We start from the raw sequence: 23563 nt of genomic DNA on the forward strand, positions 1-23563 counted from the left end.
GAGCTATTGGCATTGCTCATGACATTTTTTTTTTTTTTTTTTTGTAAAACATAAATAAATGGCATTGTCATTTACAATGCCAATAGCAGGGCAGGAGAGCAAGCACAAGCAACGAGGGGGCAATGACAATATTTTTATTTATGTGTCAGTTCAGCCCTGCTCCATAGGAACAGCAGGCACCCAGATCCAGCTCAGCCTAATCAGAGGGGAGCAGCAGGTGACGAGGCCCATGTCAACTCAATTCCAGGGGAGCAGCTGGTGACCAGACCAGCCTCAACTCAAGCCCAGGGGTTCAGCAGGTGACCAAACTGAGCTCAGCCCAATCCCACGGCAGCAGCAGGTGACCAGACCTGGCTCAGCCCAATCCCAGGGGAGCAGCAGGTGACCAGACCAGGCCCAGCCCAATCCCAGGGGAAGCAGCTGGTGACCAGACCAGACCCGGCCCAGCACAATCCCAGGGAAGCAGCAGGTGACCAGACATAGCTCAGCCCAATCCCCCCTGCAGCAGCAGGTGACCAGACCCGGCTCAGCCCAATCACAGGGGAGTCGCTGGTGACCAGACCCGGTCCAGCCCAATCCCAGGGGAGCAGCTGGTGACTAGACATAGCTGAGCACAATCCCAGGGGAGCAGCAGGTGACCAGACATAGCTCAGCCCAATCCCACGGGAGCAGCAGGTGACCAGACATAGCTCAGCCCAATCCCCCTGCAGCAGCAGGTGACCAGACCCGGCTCAGCACAATCCCAGGGGGAAGAGCAGTTAACCAGACATAGCTCAGCCCAATCTCCCTGCAGCAGCAGGTGACCAGACCCGGCTCAGCCCAATCACAGGGGAGTAGCAGGTGACCAGACCCGGCCCAGCCCAATCCCAGGGGAGCAGCTGGTGACTAGACCCGGCTCAGCCCAATCCCAGGGGAGCAGCAGGTGACCAGACATAGCTCAGCCCAATCCCCCTGCAGCAGCAGGTGACCAGACCCGGTCCAGCCCAATCCCAGGGAAGCAGCTGGTGACTAGACCCGACCCGGCCCAGCCAAATCCCAGGGGAGCAGCAGGTGACCAGACATAGCTGAGCCCAATCCCAGGGAAGCAGCAGGTGACCAGACAAATCCCAGTGGATCAGCAAGCACCCAAATCCAGCAAAATCCAATTCCATATGAGCAGCAGGTGACCACCTCAGCCCAATCCCAGGGGAGCGTTGGCCAGACCCACCTCAGCCCAATCCCAGGGGAGCAGCAGTTGACCAGACCCATGACCAGACAAATCCCATTGGATCAGCAAGCACCCAAATCCAGCAAGATCCAATTCCATATGAGCAGCAGGTGACCACCTCAGCCCAATCCCAGGGGAGCGTTGGCCAGACCCACCTCAGCCCAATCCCAGGGGAGCAGCAGTTGACCAGACCCATCCTATAGCTTAGCAGGTGTCCAGGCCCTGCTCTAGGGCTGCAGCTGGCAGTGGCACCCGTGACTGAGACCCACCCTAAGCCGCGCAGCAGTGTTTGCAGAGTGGCCGTTACATTTCAGCACCGCCCACGCAGAGGTATGTCCAGAAGGTGTTGTCTAAGCCTGCGCGCTAGGGGGCGACAAAGAGGTCCAATAGAGCTGCCCTCCCCGGCTTGAACAGCTGTCCGTGGCAGCAGCCGGACTCGCACTCGCCGCGCTCGTGGCCTCCAGGGTTAGAGGAGGAGATGAGGAACTCCCAGGAAGGAGGCTGGCCTCAGCCGGGCACACAAGAGAGCACTCTGCAGCGGCAGCACAGGGGAACCTATGTCCATGCAGCCATACAACAGGATGTGACATGTGGTGACGGAAGTAGAGGCCGAGTGGCTCTTGGCGGCTGCTGTTCTACAGAAGCAATTGGGAGAATACTGTTGGCTGCCCAAAAAGTAATAATCATGTTTTGCAAATACTAGAATAGTTATACAATGTAATTTGTTCTCATGTTATGTTATGTTATGTTATGTTATGTTATGAGACATTTATTGAGCGCACTGTCACCGTAAGTTTCCTGGCGCTGATAGGATCCTGAGATTAGACAGAAGGAATTTACAGCCTGATTCATCAAGCTGATTTGCGCTCGCAAAGGGCCAGATTCTGAGAATCTGGCCCTTTGCGAGTGCGATTTTTGCATTTGGGATTCATCATCCCAAATGCAAAATTCGCTATTTAAGAATTCGCACATTTGCGAAGAATTGAATTTAAGGAATCTCTAATAGAGATTCCTTAAATGCAATTCATCAACCAAATAGAAATAGCGAAATCGCAATATTTGGTCTCAATTTACCACCAGGTCTGACTTGGTGGTAAATTGCGTAAATAGTGTAAAAAGCACTTTAGTGCATTTTTTTCTTTTGCATGTTACACACACACACATGTCCTTTGGACATGTGTGTGCGCAACACCTGTTCAAATGTGCATTTTAGGGGTGCTACAGGGTGTCCTTTGGACACCCCTGGCACCCTTAAAATCGCTATCTTATTTGCGAGTAGTAAATTGCTACTCGCAAATAAGGGATACTCCCCATTCATTCCTATGGGCCTTTTGGCCCATAGGAATGCATGGGGAGTTATTCCTTTTTTTGCGAGTAGCAATTTTCTACTCGCAAATAGAGAACATGTAGGAATCGCTATTTATTTAGCAATTCCTACATGAATACCGTTTTGCGTGTCCTCAATAGCGAGTCGCTATGATTCGCTATTAGGGCCGCGCAAAACGGCCCGTACATGAATCAGGCTGTTAGTGGAGACGGGAAAAAAGCAATGTTTTTAAGGATTTCCTAAAAGAGAGGAGGGAACAGGAAGTCTTGAGTGGGAGTGGGAGAGAGTTCCACAGCTTAGGGGCCAGACAAGAGAAACTGCGACCACCTGATCTAGTAAGTTTAAAGCGGGGAACGACTAGAAGCTGGAGGTGGGTGGACCTCAAGGTACGAGAGGGACAATAAGGAGTAATCAGGGACTTCAGGAAGGCAGGGGAGGGACCAGTGAGAGCCTTGAAGACCAGGCAGTGGACCTTAAAAGCTATTCTTTCATTGACTGGTAGCCAGTGGAGTTGACGTAATAAGGGTTGGGCCGACTGCCATCTGGGGATTTTGAATACAAGCCTGGCAGCCTGGTTCTGAACGATCTGTAGCCTGGACAGCTGGGATTTGGGGAGGCCGTGGTATATCGAATTAGAGAAGTCCAGCCGGGACATCACCAAGGCTATTAAGACTTGTAACAAGGCTTCGGGAGTCAGGAGGTGGGCAACTTTCCGTATCCTGTAATTTTCTCCTCATGTTTCATTACTGGTCCTATTGTGAAGCGCTCCGACACCTTCGGGTAAAGTCCGGGCTATATATAAATGCATAAAATAAATAAATAAAATGGCATTGTGTGTGTACCACCTACTACAGTGAGCATCTTTGAGCTGACGTCACTAGAGCCAGCCCGCTTCGAGCAGGGTGGGTGATGTGGATCTGATGCGGACTTCGTCTCTTTGACCAATGAACAACCTGCAAGCTCTCCCTTCAACCAATCCTGACCCACTATGAAGGTTCTCAGGCCTCGTTGCCAATGATAAGATCTTCCCAGCCAATCACGTGTTGGGAGGTCCTGACCAATACAACGTTACCGGTCCTCCAACTAGTAATCACGTCCTTTTTAGGTTCCAAAACCCTTGTGATCTTAGTGCACGCCTCGCAGTGATAAAATAATTCTAAGACAGAGTAATGATAAGATTTCAGCCTCATATAATATAACGGACTATACACTAAGGCAAATCCTATCAAATGGTCGCCCGAATGTTTCACGTGATATCAAGCACAAAGTTCCACGAATAAAAGATTAAACGAGACCTAACAAGCACAACGCTCCTCGAACAAAAGATTAAAAAAACGAGTGCAGGGTTCCGGGAGCGAGCCGCGGGGGGGTTGCGGGGCTGCGGGGGAGAGCGGGACACGTCCATCCCGGCAACAGACACATTAGAAATGAGAAAAACATGCCCGAAAAAAATAAATAAAAAAATATACGCCCACCGACGCATGACGTTTTAAAAGGGGCGGAGAGTGAAAAAATCGCCGGAACGCCCACGAATCTGGTCGGACAATGACTGACGCATCTCTGTTCCAATGACTAGCCTCCATTTATGGAGCTAGCCAATGGAACAGAGAGGCGGGTTAAAGCCCCATACTGAAACTCAAAGGTTTTCGCCTGCGCGAACACTGCTGCGCAGTGGACGCCAGGCGAAACCTAAAAAAAAACAACTAATGTCGAGGACAGCAATGATCCTGCATCCTGTTTCATCAGGTCTATAGATTGTTCCCCATAACACAAAAGTTTATCGCAATAAATCCATAGAATTTTAACTTTAGCAAAGTCAGAATCAATATGTGGGTGTGGACTGCTTGCTGAAAATGCTGTTGCCGCAGTTGATGTGCTTGGTGTAGCAGCAGGTGGGTTCTCGTGCAACCTCCGTCTTGCAGCTCAAGCAAAGTTCTTCGGGTGCAAGTTCTTCACGTGTCGCACCATATTTTCTGTGCCAAAGGAGTATTTTTAAGATGGATCACCCCTTGAAAGAGTTGTTTGGCAAATTTTACAGGTTACTTTTGGAGCATTAACCTTTTTTGTCCTTCTGGAAAAGTAAAAAACTTCCAAATTAGAGCTTCTTTCCTCTTCTTTGGACGTTCTTCAGGAATGAAATCTCCCTCTGAAGAACTGCTGGAAGATGACTCCATTGCTCTTATTATGGTAATCTTCCTTCTATTTGAGAAGATTCTCTTAGAAACTCAAAGTCGAATAATTATAATGGGACGGAACTTTCAACAATCGCAATAGGAAAAGATATGAGCCAATCAAATCTCTACTTTTAAAGTCACATGCCTTTGCGTATGCTTATGATGCGCTTACGCAGCTATTTCGATACCAGAACGCATGATGTTCTACCGCGATTTGTGTAATTGTTTTTAAAAGTAATATATGATTATTACAAGTATTTAAAAAAATTAATAGTTATCCCAAATGTCTGCCCTTAGTATGTACATTAAATACATAATAAAATGTTTTAAACAAAGTTGAAACATTGCCCCCTTTCGCGTACAGACCGCAGATATTTCCAAACGAAACCACACCACCAGCAGATCATCTTCCTCACGCCGATGCAACGAAGACGGAGTGTCCCCCTGTCTTTTCACCCCGCAGCTCGTGCTGACTGGAGGCCCCCTTCCCCGGCAACCTCAGCTAGCACGGCACCTGAGAGGTGAAATCACGATGCTCCTGCCAGGGACTTGCGCAACCCTCACTGCGGCAACTTCGAACACCCAGTACGTGGCATTCACTTGTTGGAATATTTCTCCTTTGCACTGATGAGAAGGTTAACACACCAGAGGGATAAGTGTACCCTCCGAATCCTTTACCGAGCTGACAGGGACAAATTGTCCGAACTCCCTTGAAGTCAGTTAGTTTTCAACTAATTAAATTCACTGCCACTTCTCCATACTCCTATGACAGGAACCGAACCGAACCGAATACGGAACGGAGGCAAAACCCACAACTGTGAGTGCTACTAAATTTCAATAATTTCCTTTACGCCAACGTCCCGCTAATGTCCTTTGTTTATTTAATTTTCCGCTGAACAGACAGCTGCGCTCAGCACTCACCGGGAAGTCCAGGACTCTTCCTGTTAACTTTTATTTCTCTCCTCCTTTATTTTCTCTTCATCCTCCGGTCAAGCATAACGTTGGTCAGGGAAGGGCACCAAATAGAAGACTGTCCCTGACACAGCCTCCGGACCTCGTCGCCACCAAAATGTAGTAATTAGGGTCCAAACAGTTGTAGAATAAACTCTTGTTTATTAGCAGTATAAACAAACAGTGCCCCCGGCTTGACCGAGCTCACACAGGAGGTCGATGTCAACGTTCTAACCTTGCCTTCAACCTCAGTGCTGGGTCCTACCATCTGGTAGGAGAGGGTGGGGGTGACGGGAGCTACCATTAATAAACGTTAGTTACAACACACTGTCCTAACACTGGGTGGACTAAGGAGTCTCATTGGTTGTGATTTACATCTTTTGTTTGCCCACTTTAAAGAAAAACTTCCTTTCAGTAACCGGCCTTTGCGTGGCCAGTGATTAGAAGGAGGGATAATGCCCGTTTGATGAGTTTGGCACACAGGGTGAGCGGATTCCTGGAGCAGGTCTGAGCCGCTGCTTCATCTGAGCGGTCTTTGAGGTGTTTGGAGTTTACAGTAAACACGGGATGTGGCTTTGATTGCGTGCACCTCCCTGTAGAATGGTTCCTGTGTAACTTTATGTATTGTTGTCCCTACTGAGTCCAACCTGCGGGTGGAGTGACATTAACTTAATGTGACTGACGCCGGGTGGGGCCAGCTGCATTAAAGGCTTCAAGGCCCACCCCCTGCTAATACTGGGCTCCTTCAATGCATGTGTTCACAGTCGTCCTTGTTGTTTTTCGCGCAATGGTGACAGCTTGTTTATAGTGTGCCGTTTAATTTCAGTTACAAGCGCGGCGCTTTCTTACACAGCATGCGCACCTTTATTTCCGCATGGCGCCTCAACCTTTTCCACCTCTTAGCAGGCAAGCACGGAACAGACAGGGCAAGTTGCCTAAAACGGCTTCCTTCCTCATAGCGCCCACTGCCTCTTCCACCTCTTCTCACCGCTACAAATCCCACAGCTGCATGCAGGGCGTAAACAGAGCAGGCTGTCTCAATTGGCTTCCGCCCGCTGCCAAAAAAAACTTTCAATTTGAACTAATGTGCGGCATTGTTAGCAGGTATTACAGTGCCCTTCTCTGCGCTAGATGTTTACTTTGCACACTCCATTGTATTTTTTAAATTTATTTATTTATTAACAGTTTTATATAGCGCGGACATGACCCATGGGTATCAGAGCGCTTAACATCCTGTGGTATAGATAACAAATGCAGTGTACATAGAGCAGAAGACGTGCTGACTTAGTAATGGCGATTTAGACATAGTAACTATAGGCTAATATCTTGAAAAGCAACGTGTATGGTATTGATTAAGACCTGAGTTAATAATGTTCTGAGGTAGTATTTCTTTGAGGTTCAATCAGATCCTATATTGGTTATAGGTTATAAAATCCACTTTAACGTAATTAGCAGAACACACTTTGCAAACACGTGGTTCGTGCGATGTTCTTTAACATTATGTTTTTTGATTATATCTGTTTGTAAGTGTGGCCGTGTTTTAATGTAATTAGCGGCACACACTTCACAAACAAAAGGTTTGTGCAATGTTCTTTCATCATTATTTACATTAGGCGCTGTGTTCCTGGCACTCCTTGCTCATAAATTACATGTGCAAGTGTGTTTTGCTGGAATGGATCTCTGCTCCTATCAACATGCCTGCAGCTGCTAGTGTCTTCTGTGCCCTGCTCGAAGCTAGCCCATCTCTCCATGCGTTGCCCCCCCCCCCCACCACCTCCCGTCGCAGCTTCTATCAACATGTCGGCAGCTGTGCGCTGCACTCACTGCTGGGTTATATGGTTTATTGGGTAGCACAAGGACACAGTAATGTTCTGTGGAAAACAGGAGCTCTGCAATATTTTCATGCCCTCTACTTCACCCCGCTCGTCGCTAGCCCATCTCTCCATGCGTTGCCCCCACCACCACCACCACCACCTCCCGTCGCTGCTTCTATCAACATGTCTGCAGTGCGCGCTGCACTCACTGCTGGGTTATATGGCCTATTAGGTAGCACAAGGACACTGTAATGTTCTGTGGAAAACAGGAGCTCTGCAATATTTTCATGCCCTCTACTTCACCCCGCTCGTCGCTAGCCCATCTCTCCATGCGTTGCCCCCACCACCACCGACACCTCCCGTCGCTGCTTCTATCAACATGCCTGCAGCTGCGCACTGCACTCACATCTGGGTTATATGGCTTCTTGGGTAGCACAAGGACACAGTAATGTTCTGTGGAAAACAGGGGCTCTGCAATATTTTCATGCCCTCTACTTCACCCCCGCCCCATCTGATATTGTTAAAACCCACCAGATTTCCGTTCTTTTAAAACCCACTGCCCTCCTCTCGCTTTCCTCTGTTTCTAAATCAACCCACCCCTACACTTTCCTGTTGAAGGAACCAGAGAGCCACGTGAAGCTTTTTTTAATATCTGGTACTTTCAGCGTGTACTTCACGTCTTTATTGTCTTAGCGCAGAGGAGTACACCAAGGGAAGGAAACTAGTATGCATAAATAAAAACATATACATTTAGAGCACCAATATCTCTAACTCTGACAAATGCGAGACCTATTGCATTACAAATGCTTGTTGGAGTATGTTTGAACTTGGACGAACAAAAGCAATCAATGTATAAAGCTGCGAGGCAAGTCCCCGTACCTTAAAGAACAGTTGGAAATACACCAAAGGAGAACCTGAATATGGAGCAATCCAGTTTACAGTGTAACACTTTAAAGACTCCATGGAAATAACAAAAGGGTGAAGCCTAGTAGGTACGAGTAATTAATACCTAAAATCCTTTTACATAATTCCTATTAACACAATAAGTTTATTGCATATTCACCATTATATTTGTTCTTTCTTACAGAGCAATACTGGCATTAGAGTCACACCCCAATATATATAGGTGAATATTCTTTCCTCATCATTAGGGAAGGATTGGGGGTTATGAGTATTTTGACAAAGATAGTCATATTGTTGATTTTTTCTTACATGTCTCCCTCCCCGCTGTTCCCTCCCTTAAACCACTTTCCCCCACCTGGCCACTCCAACAGTCTATGTCATAATGGCAATCAGACTTGGTGCTGCCTGGAGGTGGACCTTCTAACATCGAGCAAGCTCCTAGGACATGCACTTCGTCACACTAAAGTCCTTACCAATTGTGTTACAATTAGACATTTACTTTGTTTTAAGTGAAAGAACACTAGCACAGGGGGCCTGGTTATTAGGGACCCACTAAAAGCAACAGTACTAGGGCAAAAAGTGAGGGTGACCATGTCAAAAAAGGCACTTTCCTACAGGGTGCACTTAGAATATTATACAAATCGAGGTTAGGTGGCTGGAAGTTGCTTCAAAGCTCAGGGACAGGAGGACAAGTGAATGCTCTGTTAATATTTTTCCTTGTAGACTATTTAAACAATGTAACTGAACTGCACTTTGGGAGCAGAGAGAGAAGATGGGTAACTTGTCTAAAGTACCAGAATGGGCGCCAGGGAGCAGTTGAGGACTGGGTGATTGTTTCAAGAACTGTGTTTTAATCCCTTGCATGCTTCGGACAGCCCCCGGCCATCCGACGTCACAGTGGGCGTGTGCAGAGGACGGCCGAGGGCCGTCCCAACCTCACCCACTCATTAATTCCCCAGCATTGCGGTGGAATTTGCACCGCGGTCAAGGGGTTAAAACTACCACATATGAAGAACAGCCAGACCCACCTCCCGGGTAAGAGGTGTATAATACACAAAAAAGTCCCTCATGATATCTAAAAGTAAGTTGGTTTTGTGGCATCATTTATTGTAGGGGGAGCTAAGCTTTAGCTATACAAGGTCAGGGGTAGTCAACCTTTTCTGTAATAAGAGCCACTTCTGTTAAAAAAAAATCACCCCAAGCTACAAATATTATGAGTGTTATAATTGTGACTATGTCAGACAAATAACATTAGTGGCACCTATGCATGATTACCAGCAGTGATCTCCTCAGTGGATCAGTCAAGAATGCCAGCAGTAATGTAAAAATACTTTATCAATTTGAAATGCCTCCTGATGGTTAATACTTGAAATCTATAACTGCAATGACCCTGCACCAAGGTGATAATATTAGTAATAAGTGCCGCCAATCACACATGATTTATTATTCAAATATCAGCTTTAAATATATTATTGAAATCAATTTTTCTCAAAACATTAGCTTGTGAGTTCTGAAACAACACATATGTTCACATGGGATACATGATTTTCAATTTTGGGATGCACATATTAATTCAACTACACAAAAGCTTCTAATTTAGTAGGCAGGGCTGCACGCAGGAGAGCTACTTAAAGATAGCTGGTAAACTAACAATAGCTCACTAGCTACTCATTGGAGAAGCCTATATAAAAACCTTTATTATTTGTAAGTCTGTGCAGACCTGCTGAAAAATGGGACCGAGGTACACAAGAAAACATAACAAAATGATCAAGGCTTCATTAACAATAGAATAAATGAAATGTAGAGAGAAACGTAGAGAGTATAGCCATGGAAATTTGCAAAGTGGAAACAGAAGTTTATAAATGAATAGGGAGAGCACAATCAAAACAAGAGGCACTGGAGAAGTATTAAGTATTTTCTAGTATTAAAGGCAATATATTGATAGTACAACTGATATCACAAGTTATATGCACTTCTAAAAGGTAACATCTTGTACAATATCATGTAAGAAAACCAATGTACAACTCGCCAAATACTTTAAAAAATGAAATTTTATAGTAGACATTACCTTTGTCAAACCCAACTTGCAACATCGGGAAAGTCTTTTTGCCCGATCTTAAAGTCTGTATGAGGGTAAGGGTAAAAAACACATCGGGGAGAAATATTAATACATGTGCATCCAACTGTCAATATATCATTGCAACAAAGATGAAGTAAAAAAAAGAGAACACATAGTACCTTTTACCATACACATTGTAATTTCAACTATGAAGCTATGTATAAGAAAGTTACTGAAGTTTGCGAACAGTCTCCCTATGTACTACCCAAAGCATGGTCCTCATTTCAGATAAACAATAGATCCAATTAACAGTGAACCATTAGAGTCACAAATCTAGGCACTAAAGATTTCCTCCTAAGATTATTGAAGATACAACCCCGTAGTATGTTTGGAAATCTATGCCAATCCTAGATTTCGATTCAACCTCAAATTACCTGACATTTACTGTCTGCAGTTGGACAATCCTCGGGAGTTAGGTGTGAAGGAAAAGTGTGTTTGTAATTTTAACTTTAATCGACCTGAGGAAAAAATTGCTTCTCTCAAAGTTTCCTACAATCTATAGTTGTTCTGATGTGTTTCATATCCAATTTCAATATGTACAGAGCCTGTGTCGGCACTACGTGTGGGTGCACAAACTAGATGAGGAGGTATATGAATACCAACAAAGTTACCATTTTGTGTGTGCTCATTACCTTTCCAGTAGTCACTCTTACCGCTCTACCAGGAGCATCCATCTTCCCACCCCAACCTTAAATCTATAACTATAGATAATCAGCCATACACAAATATTTTCCACAGTCACGATTTCCATCTGCAGATGTAAACAAAATGAGATACTGAGCTCATGGGGGCAATTATTGGCTGCCTATTTTGAATTTTGTTAAGCAAAAAATGTGACTAAAGCCAATGTGAATAACAATTCCACCCCACTCACAAAAAAAGCAACAGAGAACAAACATCCTATTGGGAATGCTTCAGCTAACAACCACAATCCATAAGGAGTAAACACCTCAGGCAGCATATTCAAACCGGATTTATTTATAACAGAAGGAAAACAGACTATGGAAAATCTGTTCACTCAAACAGAGCAGAGCTGAGCCACGGCCTCTCTTCACGAGATCATAACCAACCGAAATGTGTTTCAATCTATTTGGGTTTAACCCAAACTGTACTTAGACCACAAGAATCTCCGAATATCTTTACATCTCTTATTAACGGAGCAATGTTATGTATATGAAACAAATGTCATCGTATATTTAGTGTAGCGTGAGATGGTGATTTTGGACTAAGGTTAGTTCTCTGTTTATGTGATGTCTCTAGATGAGGCATGTTAACAGTTCCATCGCCACAGTGAAACAAGCATTTGCAATGCAATAGGTCTTGCAGCATTAAAGTTTGAGCTATTGGCATTGTATATAACAATGTGTTGCATAAATTTGTTATGAAAGTCTGTATTGCTTTAGGAAGATTTTTTGGTAGCTGTTAGTTGTTGGTGGAAGAAAAAGGCATGCGGTAGAATCAATATTCGTCAATCTCGGTATTCCGAAACACAGCATTTGGGGTAGAAGTGAGTTCCTAAGAAAACCTTTGGGCCCGCCATCTTTTGTCTACTGAAGCACGGTACACTGGTGTTTAAATGCACACTACCATTAGAAACCCTAGTTCTATCACAGAGTGCGTCGGACTCGCCACTTCAAACACGTGGTACAAAAAGCTACAGAAAAACACAAGCCTGTTCGATCCAGCCGCAAAGGGCCACGTGCGCGTTCCATAATGTAATCAGGCCACACCCCAGATGGGGATTTGCAGCCCATGATCTGACACCTATTGATCACCTGTTAGTACGTGCCGGGCCTCGCAGCCTGACCCTGAGGGGCAGGAGAGAGATCCAATCAGCGTCCACTAATGGGATTGCTGCCTGGTACATTAGAGGCTGTTGGAGTCTTTCTCCTCACAGCCCTGTCAATGCGCATTTGCTCATAACCCCATTATTTGTTAGCGCCCATAGAAGGCAATTACATCCTACATCCTTTGTTTGCTTGGCGCGCTAAAAGGTGGAGTAGCGCCTTTCTCTATAAATCTAATGCACTCATTTATCGGCATGGTTACCTCGGCGTTGAACCCACTAAGCTCTCGCAGAGCATGCATGGGGGCCCTCATAGCAATATTCCAGTGTACCATCAGGGTCAAGGGTCCCTTTATATATTTTGTTTGGCACTGTTAATCTCGGTATGTTTTGTGGTTCTTCATGCTGATATCTATTCGTATTTTGTTTTAATTTCTTTTGAATTGTTAGGTGCCTGTCTCTGTCATTGTCTAGACTTCTTTCTGACAGAATATAGGCAGAGTTTTCTCGACTTGTCTGAACAGGAATGATTTAGGGCATGCATGAAGGAGAGTGAAGTGAGACTGACTCCGGGTGCTGATCAGATGTATGCCGGGGTTTTAAAGGTAATGCTTGCAAACTGTAATCTCGGTCCTGCTGGTTTAAAAGCCAGGACTCGGGGTGGCGATGCTCAGGTCACAAGGCCAGTTGTTGGACACGCTTGGAATTGGCCTTGGTGGATGCACAGTTGTTTTGCTGCTTTGTTTTGTCACTGCCTTCCCTTCGCGTGCGGTTTATCACTGCATTGCACAAACACATCCTTTATCTGTACACGGAAGCCGAGGTCCCTTGCAATATCCTTATAATGTACAGTATGGGATCCCTCTCACATAGATGGACAGAGGCGGCACTGTGTGCAGAACCCTGGCACTTTTGTCCTGCCACATCTCCAAGGAATACGCTCCCAAGAGAAACGGATCCAGTTCAGTTGTGAGGCATAGTTACAATGGGTGCAGCAGGTGCAGTAACACCAGGGCCACCGAACCCTGAAAATGCAGTGTTTTATTAATCCAGCGTCAGCCAAACGGGTGGTGACACCCTTGCTACCTACTGAAGGGTCCCACTGCAGAAACCAAACAACTTGGGAGCGACGAAGGAAGCAGATTGTTACCTCCAGCGCTCATGTTTTGTGTGATAAGGAAACATCCGAATCAAGTGCGCCCCTCCCCCCTTTGCATCACTTTGCTTGTGAAACGAATGGTGTCCCAGAGTGGGTTTTACGAGCCAGCAGTCCACCCTCGCGAATAAATAAGAAATAATTTACAGTTCTGAGTGCTGTAGCGTGGGGTTGCTGCTGGGGTCAGAGCTAAGAGCCTCGAAGCCCGGATTAGCGCAGCTGCGCTGTGAAGTCTTCTCAGACTAAACCGCAGGGATGAGCCGGGGTTTAAAGCTGCGTCTCTTCGTTAATCACTGTTCCCCCTCCGCGCGCGCACTGGACAATGAGCGAAACCGAAACCTGTCGTGGGGTGGGACTTCCGTCTTGTGAAGCCCGCGCCCATGGAGTGCCTGGCCAGAGGAGCAGTGGAGACGCGGGGCTCCCATGCCTGAGGGAGAGCCCCGCGGTGGCGGCTGAAGTCCGGAGTGGCAGTAAGTGGGCCTTAGTTGTAGGAGGGGGAGGGGGTCTTGGTGCACTCGTGTGTGTGTGTGCGCGCGCGTTTGTGTATGTGTGCGACGGCGGGGGGGGGGGCTCGGTGCACGTGTGTGTGTGTGTGTGTGTGTGTGCGCGCGTGTGTGTGTATGTGGGCGACGGAGGGGTGTCTCTGTATGTATGTGTGCGTGCGTGTATGGGCGTTCGTGTGTGTGTCTCTGTGTGTGCGCATGTGTGTTTGTTGGAGCTTCCCAGGAGACAGGAGACGGCCACAGCGAGCGCGTTCGCGCGAGCTTGGCCCGCTCCGATCGCCATGCGCGTGGCCAGGTCCTGTCTCCTGGAAAGCTGAGTCGTTAACAATAGGTCTCTGGCGAGACTGAGCTTTCGCGCGGTTAACGCCACAAGACCTAAAAAAAACAAAGGGGACAAAAGAAACATGTATTTAGTGAGCAGGAATCTATCTTGAAAAAATAAATCCACCATTCATTCACCAATGGCCATTTGTCAATTACATAGCAGCTTAACAAATAACAATATGCAGTATTTCAAACCACTTTTCACAGAACTCTTGCTCAATGAAAGTTTTATTGAATTAAAGGGGTTTCCTGTGCCAAATGTACTATTGACAGCAGAGACTCTTAGACACAAGTGTAGCACCTCATGTCTGCCACTTGGTCCCCTCCTTGTTCAGATGTAATGTCATGTGGTTCTTCAGGATTCTGTATGCATCAGCTGGAACCAGGAGAAGCTACCCATCTACTTGTTGACAAAGCCACGCTCCTGGTGGGGTACTGACTCAGATCACTGACTAACTAACTGCAATAGTGATCTACATAGTAATACATATTTCAACACATGTACCTGCCCGCCTTCAGTCATGTTTATCTCTATCGACTCTTCAAATGTAACACCTTGTCATTCATCGCTGCAGCAATCTCCTTTACTTTAACTGTGCACACATTCCTGGCATAAACAGGATTCTTTTCAATGGATCAATTTTGGAAAACTTCCTGTAACAATTATGGCTAGTATATTATTTGCCCACAAGTGGTCTATACTATATGCACTACGATTTGCCCTTTGGTGGCTCATACCACAACAAGATTCCAAATTGTCTATATGTCAAATATATGCAGTTAATATTTAAAGCACTATATTTGGAGCCAATTCTTAAAATGGCACTTTGCCTTGCTATCAAAAATCAGGAATGGTGGAAATTCCTGCCCATAATGATTACACATAACAAGTTTATTCGGGAAGATGCTTCAGGGAGACATAAAAAGTATGTTCAGACAAAAAAAAAATCACATCTGTTCTCATTCTATCTTTGTGCTAACCCTTCACTCTGGGATTCATCTGGTTTGGGCATATAGTTGGGTTTGCCCTCTGGGTGGTGCTATTTCTCTTTGATTTTGTTCTATAAACGCTTGTTCCAGTGAGAGCACTACTACTTCTGCATTGGATGCCCATTACAATTTTTTGAGCACTTGCGCCTGTCCAATTTTACTCCTAGCAATCACCATTTGCTTATCTTTCTTAAACTCCCATAGCCCTGGTCTGAGGACTTGAGTTGCACACAAACGTGCATTGAAGATTTGCACTGTGAACCATGTCCTCCTTTTTCTTCCCACTTACCATTGCTACTCTGAGGGATTTCCAGACTCAATTTCATTGTGTCTGTAAAGGGCAGTGATGTGCGCATATTATGGTTTCTCAAGATGCCTTTTGGAAATATTTCTTCATCTCTAACTACTCTCTGATTGCATCTTTCCATTATGGAGAGTATTCCACTTCCTACATTGGGTCATGACCAGTCTTTCATGCTGTCTTTCTGCAGTCATGAAGGGGCTCCCTCTTCTTGACAGGACTGCAGTTTCCTGCATTAAGCACATAGGAGCAGTTCCGCAGGCGTGACTCACTTTCTTGCATCTCTTTTGGTCATCACATCTTCTCTAGAGACCACTCCCAAATGTAGTCCTTGTTAGGGTGTCTTTGATTTCTTTGTGGTTCTGTTGTTTAAAGACTCTAGCTCCTCTAGTTTTAATATCAGCATATTCTATCCTGCAACTCCAGACATCATATATATCCTTAAGATGTATACTAACATTTGTAAGCCGGAAGCTAGCAATACAAAAATTGTTCCTCTTCACCCAGAATATATATTTTCTTTTATAAATTTTCTTCTGGTGTTGTGCAGCACTATTTTCCAGGGATTGTCTTTCTATAACTCATGTTACAGTTGGGACGGAGATGTTAGCTTCTGGAATCGGTTTCTCAGACTTCAAAAACGATAAGGATTTACCCTATGATCAGCCATTATTATTTGTGGCACCTTTTTAGGTCGAGCGTAGCGAACGGCCTCGTGTATACTTTAGTATACTTTTAGTATTTGTAAATGGGGGGGTGCACGCGCTGGGACTGGGAGGTGCACGCTCTTTCCGTCGTGGCTCTCGGATTTGACCTCGTGAGCGCGCATGTGTGCGAGCGCGACTCTGCCATGCGCTTCGGAAAACGAAACCTAAGAGCCGCGCGACGTGAGCTGTCTATGGTAGAAGCTCACGCGCGCGGCTCTTAGGTTTCGTTTTGACTGTTTTGTTCATAGCAAAGCCCATTGAGGGGGGCTGTGAGGAATGCTACCCGTGCCAACTTAGACTGCCGCTTCCACACTCCTCGCCGGCATCCAGAGGTAGGTGCATTGCTGTCTGTTCACGAGTCGTCATTATGCCCCTCCGTCAGCTGTGGTGGCGCTTTATTTCACCCCCTAAATATGCCAAAATAACGCACAGTGCATTTTGGATCGAGACAGAACACGTTCCTTCCGAAATGCTAGTTTTTTTTTAACGGGGCCGTTCCTGTGCTCGGATTATGCAGCGCAGTGCGTCCCCGCGTTGCTAGCGCTTTTTCGAGTCGATGCAGCAGCCGCCGCCAGAGCCCTGCCTCGGTTTTTTCCTTCCTATATATTTTCACTGCTGCATAGCGAGGAAACGCTGCATGCTGCACTTTGTGCGGCACCTGAGAGATGACGCTGCCTTTCGTGTCAGATAATTGTCACCTTTAAAAATGTATGCTAATCCCTGGCCTCGAAAACGGATCGGATCATGTGTCCCGACTTGCTTATGATTTAATTAACTCAGCCTGTAAAAACATATGTTCAAAGATTTTAAAAAAATGTCCTTTGAAGTCCCATTCTTAATAGATTGCTTAGAAAATCGAACTCAAACGCATACCATAGAGCACTCTTTTTCCCTAGTTATGTTCTCCCCATTTTATACAGGATTTAAACCATTTGATAGAGACGGTGTTCTGCCTTTCAGCGCCTTAACTTGTGAAATTGTTACTTAACCCTAGTTACGCTTGGTGTTTATCAACGACTTGCATGTTTGATAAGCATAGCATACACTTTAAATGAGGCGAGGGACCTGGGAAGACCGATCTACCTGTATATGCCATTCGCTCATTTAAAATACTTGTTAACCTGTAATACCCCCAAAGTAAGTGCTGGAACAAACATTAATGAGTTGAATGCTTTTATTTGAAAGTCGTGTGAAGATTACATACGTGATCAAGAATGTTGAAGCATGAAGTCGGATGCAGTTTATGCTACTTTGAACGTAAGGTCAAGACCCAAATATTCCCAATGTTCCCAGAATTGGACGCCGGGTGAGGGGGGGCGGTGTGGGGGTGTTAGAGGGTTCTGTTGTTGGGGTAATGAACTCCAAGATGGAAAGCCTATCTTTGGAGGACAGATCCAACCATTCTAAAGCTTTATACAGGCTCCATTTACAATGACAGATTGACGCGCCCCTTATGTGTGTTTTACGGCTATCGCTGCTTATGTTGCAAAAGTTCCCAAAAACGACATCTTTTTTCAATATGCACATAGCTGGTAAACTTTTTCTTGAAATCTGACCCATTCCCAAAGAGCATGGGTGGCCATATTACGTTATATTTTCATTCTTGAGCTGACCTGTAACACATCTCTGTATTGTGAGGGTTGCAAACTTGTAATGTTTCGCTTCCGTTGGGACAGTTGAGGTAGCGCACGTTTTTATTATTATTTGTGGATGTAAAGCTTGGCGCTGAACCAAATTGTGTCCCAATGACGTGGACCCAAATGCAGTATTCCAGCAGGAAGGTCCTCTTACTTTTTTTGACCTTACTTTGTTCTTCTGCCCTCGTCATTGTTTAATGCATACGTTATTTGTCCTCAAAAGCGGGATTTGTGCACTTTAAAAAGAAGTAACACCTAGCCAGATCAGTAGGAAGTGGGTCTTGTTTCCAGAAGCTTTTTATTTAACCCTTCTATTTGGTTGTTTCAGCTCTTATAGACATTACTTGCGAAAGCTCTCTCTTTAAAATATATATATATATATTTCCGAATTGTGCATTGTATCATAAGCATACAAGACAATGTCTCACGGGATGTCAATATAGATACTAGGGAAGTGTGAATACTTTCGTTGTACATACCTATTATTCCCTAAAAATGTTTAAAAAAAAGTTTAATCTGGGAAACTTGAAGCGGAGACCAAGTTGCTAAGATAATAAAAAGAAAGTTGCTTACTAGGATACAGCCATTCAAGATATGTTTTTTAATATTTTGAGGCTGTGTATGCTGCATTAACGCTTGTTAGCATTTGCAGCAGGAATGGACGGGCTGTTCAGTGATCTTTTTGCTGCATCAACGTTTTAGTTTAATTTACTTCTTCTTCCGCTAACCTCCCACTTTATTCAGCCCGTGTATTATTCACCACAAGCCTCCGCCTTATTAAATGGAAATGAACCCGTTCTTTCAAGGGCACCATTAGTGTTGCATTATCAAATGGTCCCCCGGGATCTCCTAAGATGTATAATGCCTTAAGACAGAGAACAAAGGGAAGCTGAATGTTGTCCATCCACAAACTGATAGCCAGTACATTGGGAAGCTTTGCAGTATATATATGTGAGTGGTTTGTGCTGTTAGATGTTGAGTATTTTGTTCTCTTAAACATTTATTGTAGTCGAACAACAATGACGTCTGTCTTATAAATGTCACAAAAAAATGTTAATATTTCACTTCTGTTCTTGGATTTTCGTGAAAATACAACACATATTGCATTACAAATGCTATAGGTGTCACATTTGTGAAAGTTAAAACAATTGGCATTGTAAATGACAAAGCTATTACTTTAGCTATTTTCATAACCAACACATAAATAAAAAAAATGTAATTTACAATACCAATGGCTCAAACTTTCCTAATGCGAGACCTATTGCATTGCAAATGCTTGTTTCACTATGTGATTTTAAAGTTTGTACCGATACATCTGATCATGAGCCAGGAAGAGGGAAACCATATTAGGTGCCATGGACGGTAGGGACCCCGTGGGCGGAATATACTCAATACAAGGATATCGTTGGACTGGCAACTATAAAATGCCTTTGCATGCTTATAATTTAGTGTGCATGCAGTGGCGACTCGCATAGGGCGTGCTGCGGGGCGGTAGGGACAGGGTGGGGGGTAGTAAACTCGGACATTACGACGGAACGGAGGAAAGTAATTACTCTACAAGACACTTGCTCTACAAGACATTTGCTAGATCGATTGATTGATCCACCAGACAAATAAAGGGACACCTTGGGAGTGGATGAGATTTTTATTTACACGATACGTCCCCCGATACATTAATATACAAAGAGCTCCCTAGAACAAGGTCGAGCCCTCCTTGACTTTTAGGGGTCAGAGTGAACCCGATGACGATGCATGCCACTATCAGAGTGGGTAAGGTTTACTTATAAAAAAAGGATCTTTTTTCCTGCCTCCTATTGAGGGGGTGTATAGACATAGCACATATGAATATCCCTCAGTTAGCCTTTCTCTTTAAGTAGAGGAATACCTTTATGTTCATTGCATATAAAGAACCAAAATAATAGGGAGATCAGTCGGTGCTACAGGTACAGACTCGGGCTTTAGTCTACATCAACTATTATGCTAAATGCCTGTATTAAGAAGAAGGATAAAATATCAGCCTACTTTATCACTTATCTATGCTCAGTTTTCTGAGGATGATTGTGGGTCTCTTAAAGCATAGCAACTTAAAGCCTAGGTTCATGAAGGAGGCCATAACTGTGGGGGAGAGTGATCACCATGGCTGAGATGATAGCGATTTTCTTTTCAAACACGTTTGTAGTGAAAATATGAAAATGTATACAGAACTTCAACAATGATCTACCAAATCACCCCATTTCAGATACAATTTTTATTCCAATTGATACTAAGAAACATACAAGATTCCCCACCTTCTTTATTTAAGTATCTTTTTTACACATAAAATGAACATGACAAAACAACTGATTGGGATGGAGAGAACAGGGGTATGGATTTTCTGATGCAAGTGACCCCTGTTACCCGCTCTTCCAGCAAAACAACATACTCTTATGCTATCTATCTTATGGCTGCTGCTGACCACAACACATTAATCAACTGTGAAAGAGAATTTTTATTTTTGTCTAATAACATGGTAGGTCTTTCATCTGTAATCGCCCAACATTCTTCCATCGGTATAGGTGAATGATTGTTTACAACATAATTTCTTCATAATAGATATATCCTAGAATTTCCTTTGGGACCTGCTGACTTATGCCTCAAACGATTACCAGGCCCTTGCTATTGGCTGCTAGTGCTGCCCTACCCTGGGGGGCAAGCAGGTCAGGTGCAGCAAACAGCCGTCTCACCTGTGACTACAGCAGCTAGGATCACGGGGAAAGACAAGACCCACCAATCTCACCCCTCCCAAATGCGTATTGACAAATTCACCATGGGTCTGTCTGCTTGGTTTGTGGTGGAGCGGGCACACACAGCACGGACGCCCAAGCCGCCCCAAGGGGTCTACATAGGCCCATGATCACCTGTATCCTAATTTTTCACCACAGGGCTGCCATCCTCCACAAGCTCCAACAAGTTTAAGGAACTGCACTACCAAAACTTTAAGATAAAGTAGGACAAGTTCATGGCTTTTAGTTTCTGTTTGACTTCCGTGTATGTCCCTTCCTGTTCCAATATGAATACGATAGAGTTTTCCACGACGATTTCATGTGGAGCTACCGGGAGGTAGCAATCCTCCTTCACCACACCTTTCCCATGGTAGTTTCCTGAGTTCTCCCTGACATTCGTGCCCTGGAGGGTTGAGTGGAAGGGCAGGACCACAATCTGTTTTGTGTCTACGCCTCTGCCCAGGCTGGCAAGTCCCTTCTTCAAACCCTGACAAATCTTGTCCTCGAGTTTTCACACTGCACCATGGTGGTGGGAAGGATTTCGACACTGTCCTAGATCCCCACATGCATTTCACAGGCATCCCCTCAGGAAACCGGTGCACTACTGCCCTTCAACTATACAACTGTGTAGACACTCTCGGTTTATGAGAAGTGTGGAGACTATGGCTTCCGCAACAATGACAATACACACATACGTCAGAGGTCGATCATATCCACATACGCATAGATCTTTTACTTCTGTCAGCCGCTGACTGCTTACACATCTCAGATCCTTCCCAGAGAAATATCCAACCACTTCTCCATACTGCTCAACTTTAATAGAGGGGCCCCCTATCAACGACCAATCTGGCGCCTCAATGCCTGGCATCTTAAAGATGAGAACTGCTCTTGCTCACTGAAGAACTGATTGCATACTTTCAGAACAATCGGGACACTGTCAAATCGGCCGACACCTTGTGGGTGGCATGCAAAGTCATCATCAGAGGGTATGCTAAAAGTTTCATTGTGAAGAATAAAAAAGGCAGGTTCCAGCACGCAACTCTGCTGGTGGCCCAGACACTGCGCTTGGAGGTGCAACTTCCACATGACCCCAAGGTGAGGCCTTCCATCAACTTACTATTGCAGTGCCGAGGAGATACTGCAGATTTCGCTAGAGGAGGTGTGTTAGATTTGACGTATCTCCATAGCAAGGGTTTAGGAGCAGGGAGGCAAAAACGGCAAGCTACTCTACTGGCTGGCCACTAGACCTCTGGCATACCGGGTAATCCCTGAAATCTTAGATCCTGAGGGTATGCTGCTCCGTACTACACCAGCCATAATACAGGTCTCTGCTGACTTGAGGAATGTCTGGAGTAATGACCACCCTCAGTGTGTCTCGTATTTGAAGCTATTGATGGAATTGCATGGATGAGATTGCAAGAGTTGATTGAAGCTCCTGAAAGGAGGAGTGCATATGGCCACCGGACCAGATGCCCCCCACCCTCACCGCCCACCCCCACTGGGAGATATCTGTCGAATCCAATTGGACAAAGTCATCTAGGCTGGTCGTCTTACACAGGAAGGACCCTCTCCAGATGGGGTTCTGCATCATTTGTTTGGAGTTCCAGCACGAATATTGGAAAGCCGCACATCAGCAGAGAAGGACCACCTTGGCGACCTCAAGGAGCGCTCAGGGAATGGGGGTGCCATATAGCATCCCTAGCACAGCATCAAAGCTCATTGAGGCTAGCTAAACTCTATATCCCGGGCCTGACCAGCCCTACTAAACCAGTTGTTGATTACAAGGGTCTGGGATGCCAGGGAATACGTAAGGCATACTACTGATTAGAATTATACAGTGGAAAATGCAATGTGGTGGATATCCAAACTATATCAGAAGGTGGGACTATATAACTATTAAAGCAAAGGCAGTGTGGGAAACAGACACAGGGGTAGAGATTACAGATGAATACTTATTTTATCAGTGTTGTTTCAATTTTCTACACCCAGTGGATTGTACCCCAGTTTCCTTGCAAAGACTCAAACTCGAGTGTAGTCTAAGATGCCAGAGATGCAGTGAAGAATATGTTGACTCATTTGCATATGGACTGAACTTGTTCAGGTCCATGTATACTGGACGCAGACCCTAACTAGCAAGTTACATAATTTCAGTGACTCTCTTTCTGGTGGATGCTCTATCTAACTGCAGATTTTTCACCTCTTGAATATTACCCAGATAAATAATAAGGCCAGGTCCTGCTAGATCCATATTTCCAATACATAATCTAGCCTGTTACCATAGTCTTGCACTGAGAATCATAGGTACAGACTGATGCTCATGTACCTGACAGAACATGGGAGCTCTCCTGGAAGTTGTTGGTGATGAAGCATTAAAACCATAACTAAACTCAAAATGAGAATGGGCATGTCCTTAAGGCCCAGGAGATGATTGTCTAGAATGGATACACACGCTGAAGCAAATAACAGAAAGATGTACCCCCAGGAAAATACTTCCAAGATGCCATTTTCTCTTAATTCCTGGAATATAGCGGGTGTAAAAAGTAAATTAGCAAATACTGACTGGTGGACGTCCCGTAATATCAGGGATCGGTTCTATTTTAGAACCTTTGTCTACTTTCGTAGACTATTTTTTACGTCCAATGGTAAAGGAAATGCCCACATTCCTTCAGGATACCAAAGACATCCTACGAATACTACCTGACATCGAATTTGACACCTTGACAGATCTTTTGGTGTCATTCGATGTGGAATCACTGTACACCTCGATTCCTCAGGATGACACCTTTGAGGTGATAGCGACCTTGCTAAATGAGAGAAATCTTGACTCGATTACCCCTGCTCTTTTCATCATGAACTGCGCATGCCTTGCGATGAAGGAGAACTTCTTCCGTTTCGAGGAGAC

At 45.0% G+C, this 23563-nt stretch overlaps 1 protein-coding gene across 3 annotated transcripts in view; it reads right to left on the minus strand.

The window, feature by feature from the left end:
- SPIDR (scaffold protein involved in DNA repair) overlaps positions 1 to 23563 on the minus strand; it is a 2204159-nt gene that overhangs the window by 2091430 nt on the left and 89166 nt on the right. For all 3 annotated transcript variants that reach the window (XM_078687327.1, XM_078687328.1, XM_078687326.1), the window contains exon 3: positions 10445 to 10499. In XM_078687327.1, coding sequence (XP_078543453.1) covers positions 10445 to 10499 — 55 coding nt within the window. The remainder of the gene's footprint in view (positions 1 to 10444; positions 10500 to 23563) is intronic.

This window comes from Lissotriton helveticus, chromosome 4_1, assembly GCF_964261635.1.
Source record: "Lissotriton helveticus chromosome 4_1, aLisHel1.1, whole genome shotgun sequence".
Taxonomy (NCBI): Eukaryota; Metazoa; Chordata; class Amphibia; order Caudata; family Salamandridae; genus Lissotriton; species Lissotriton helveticus.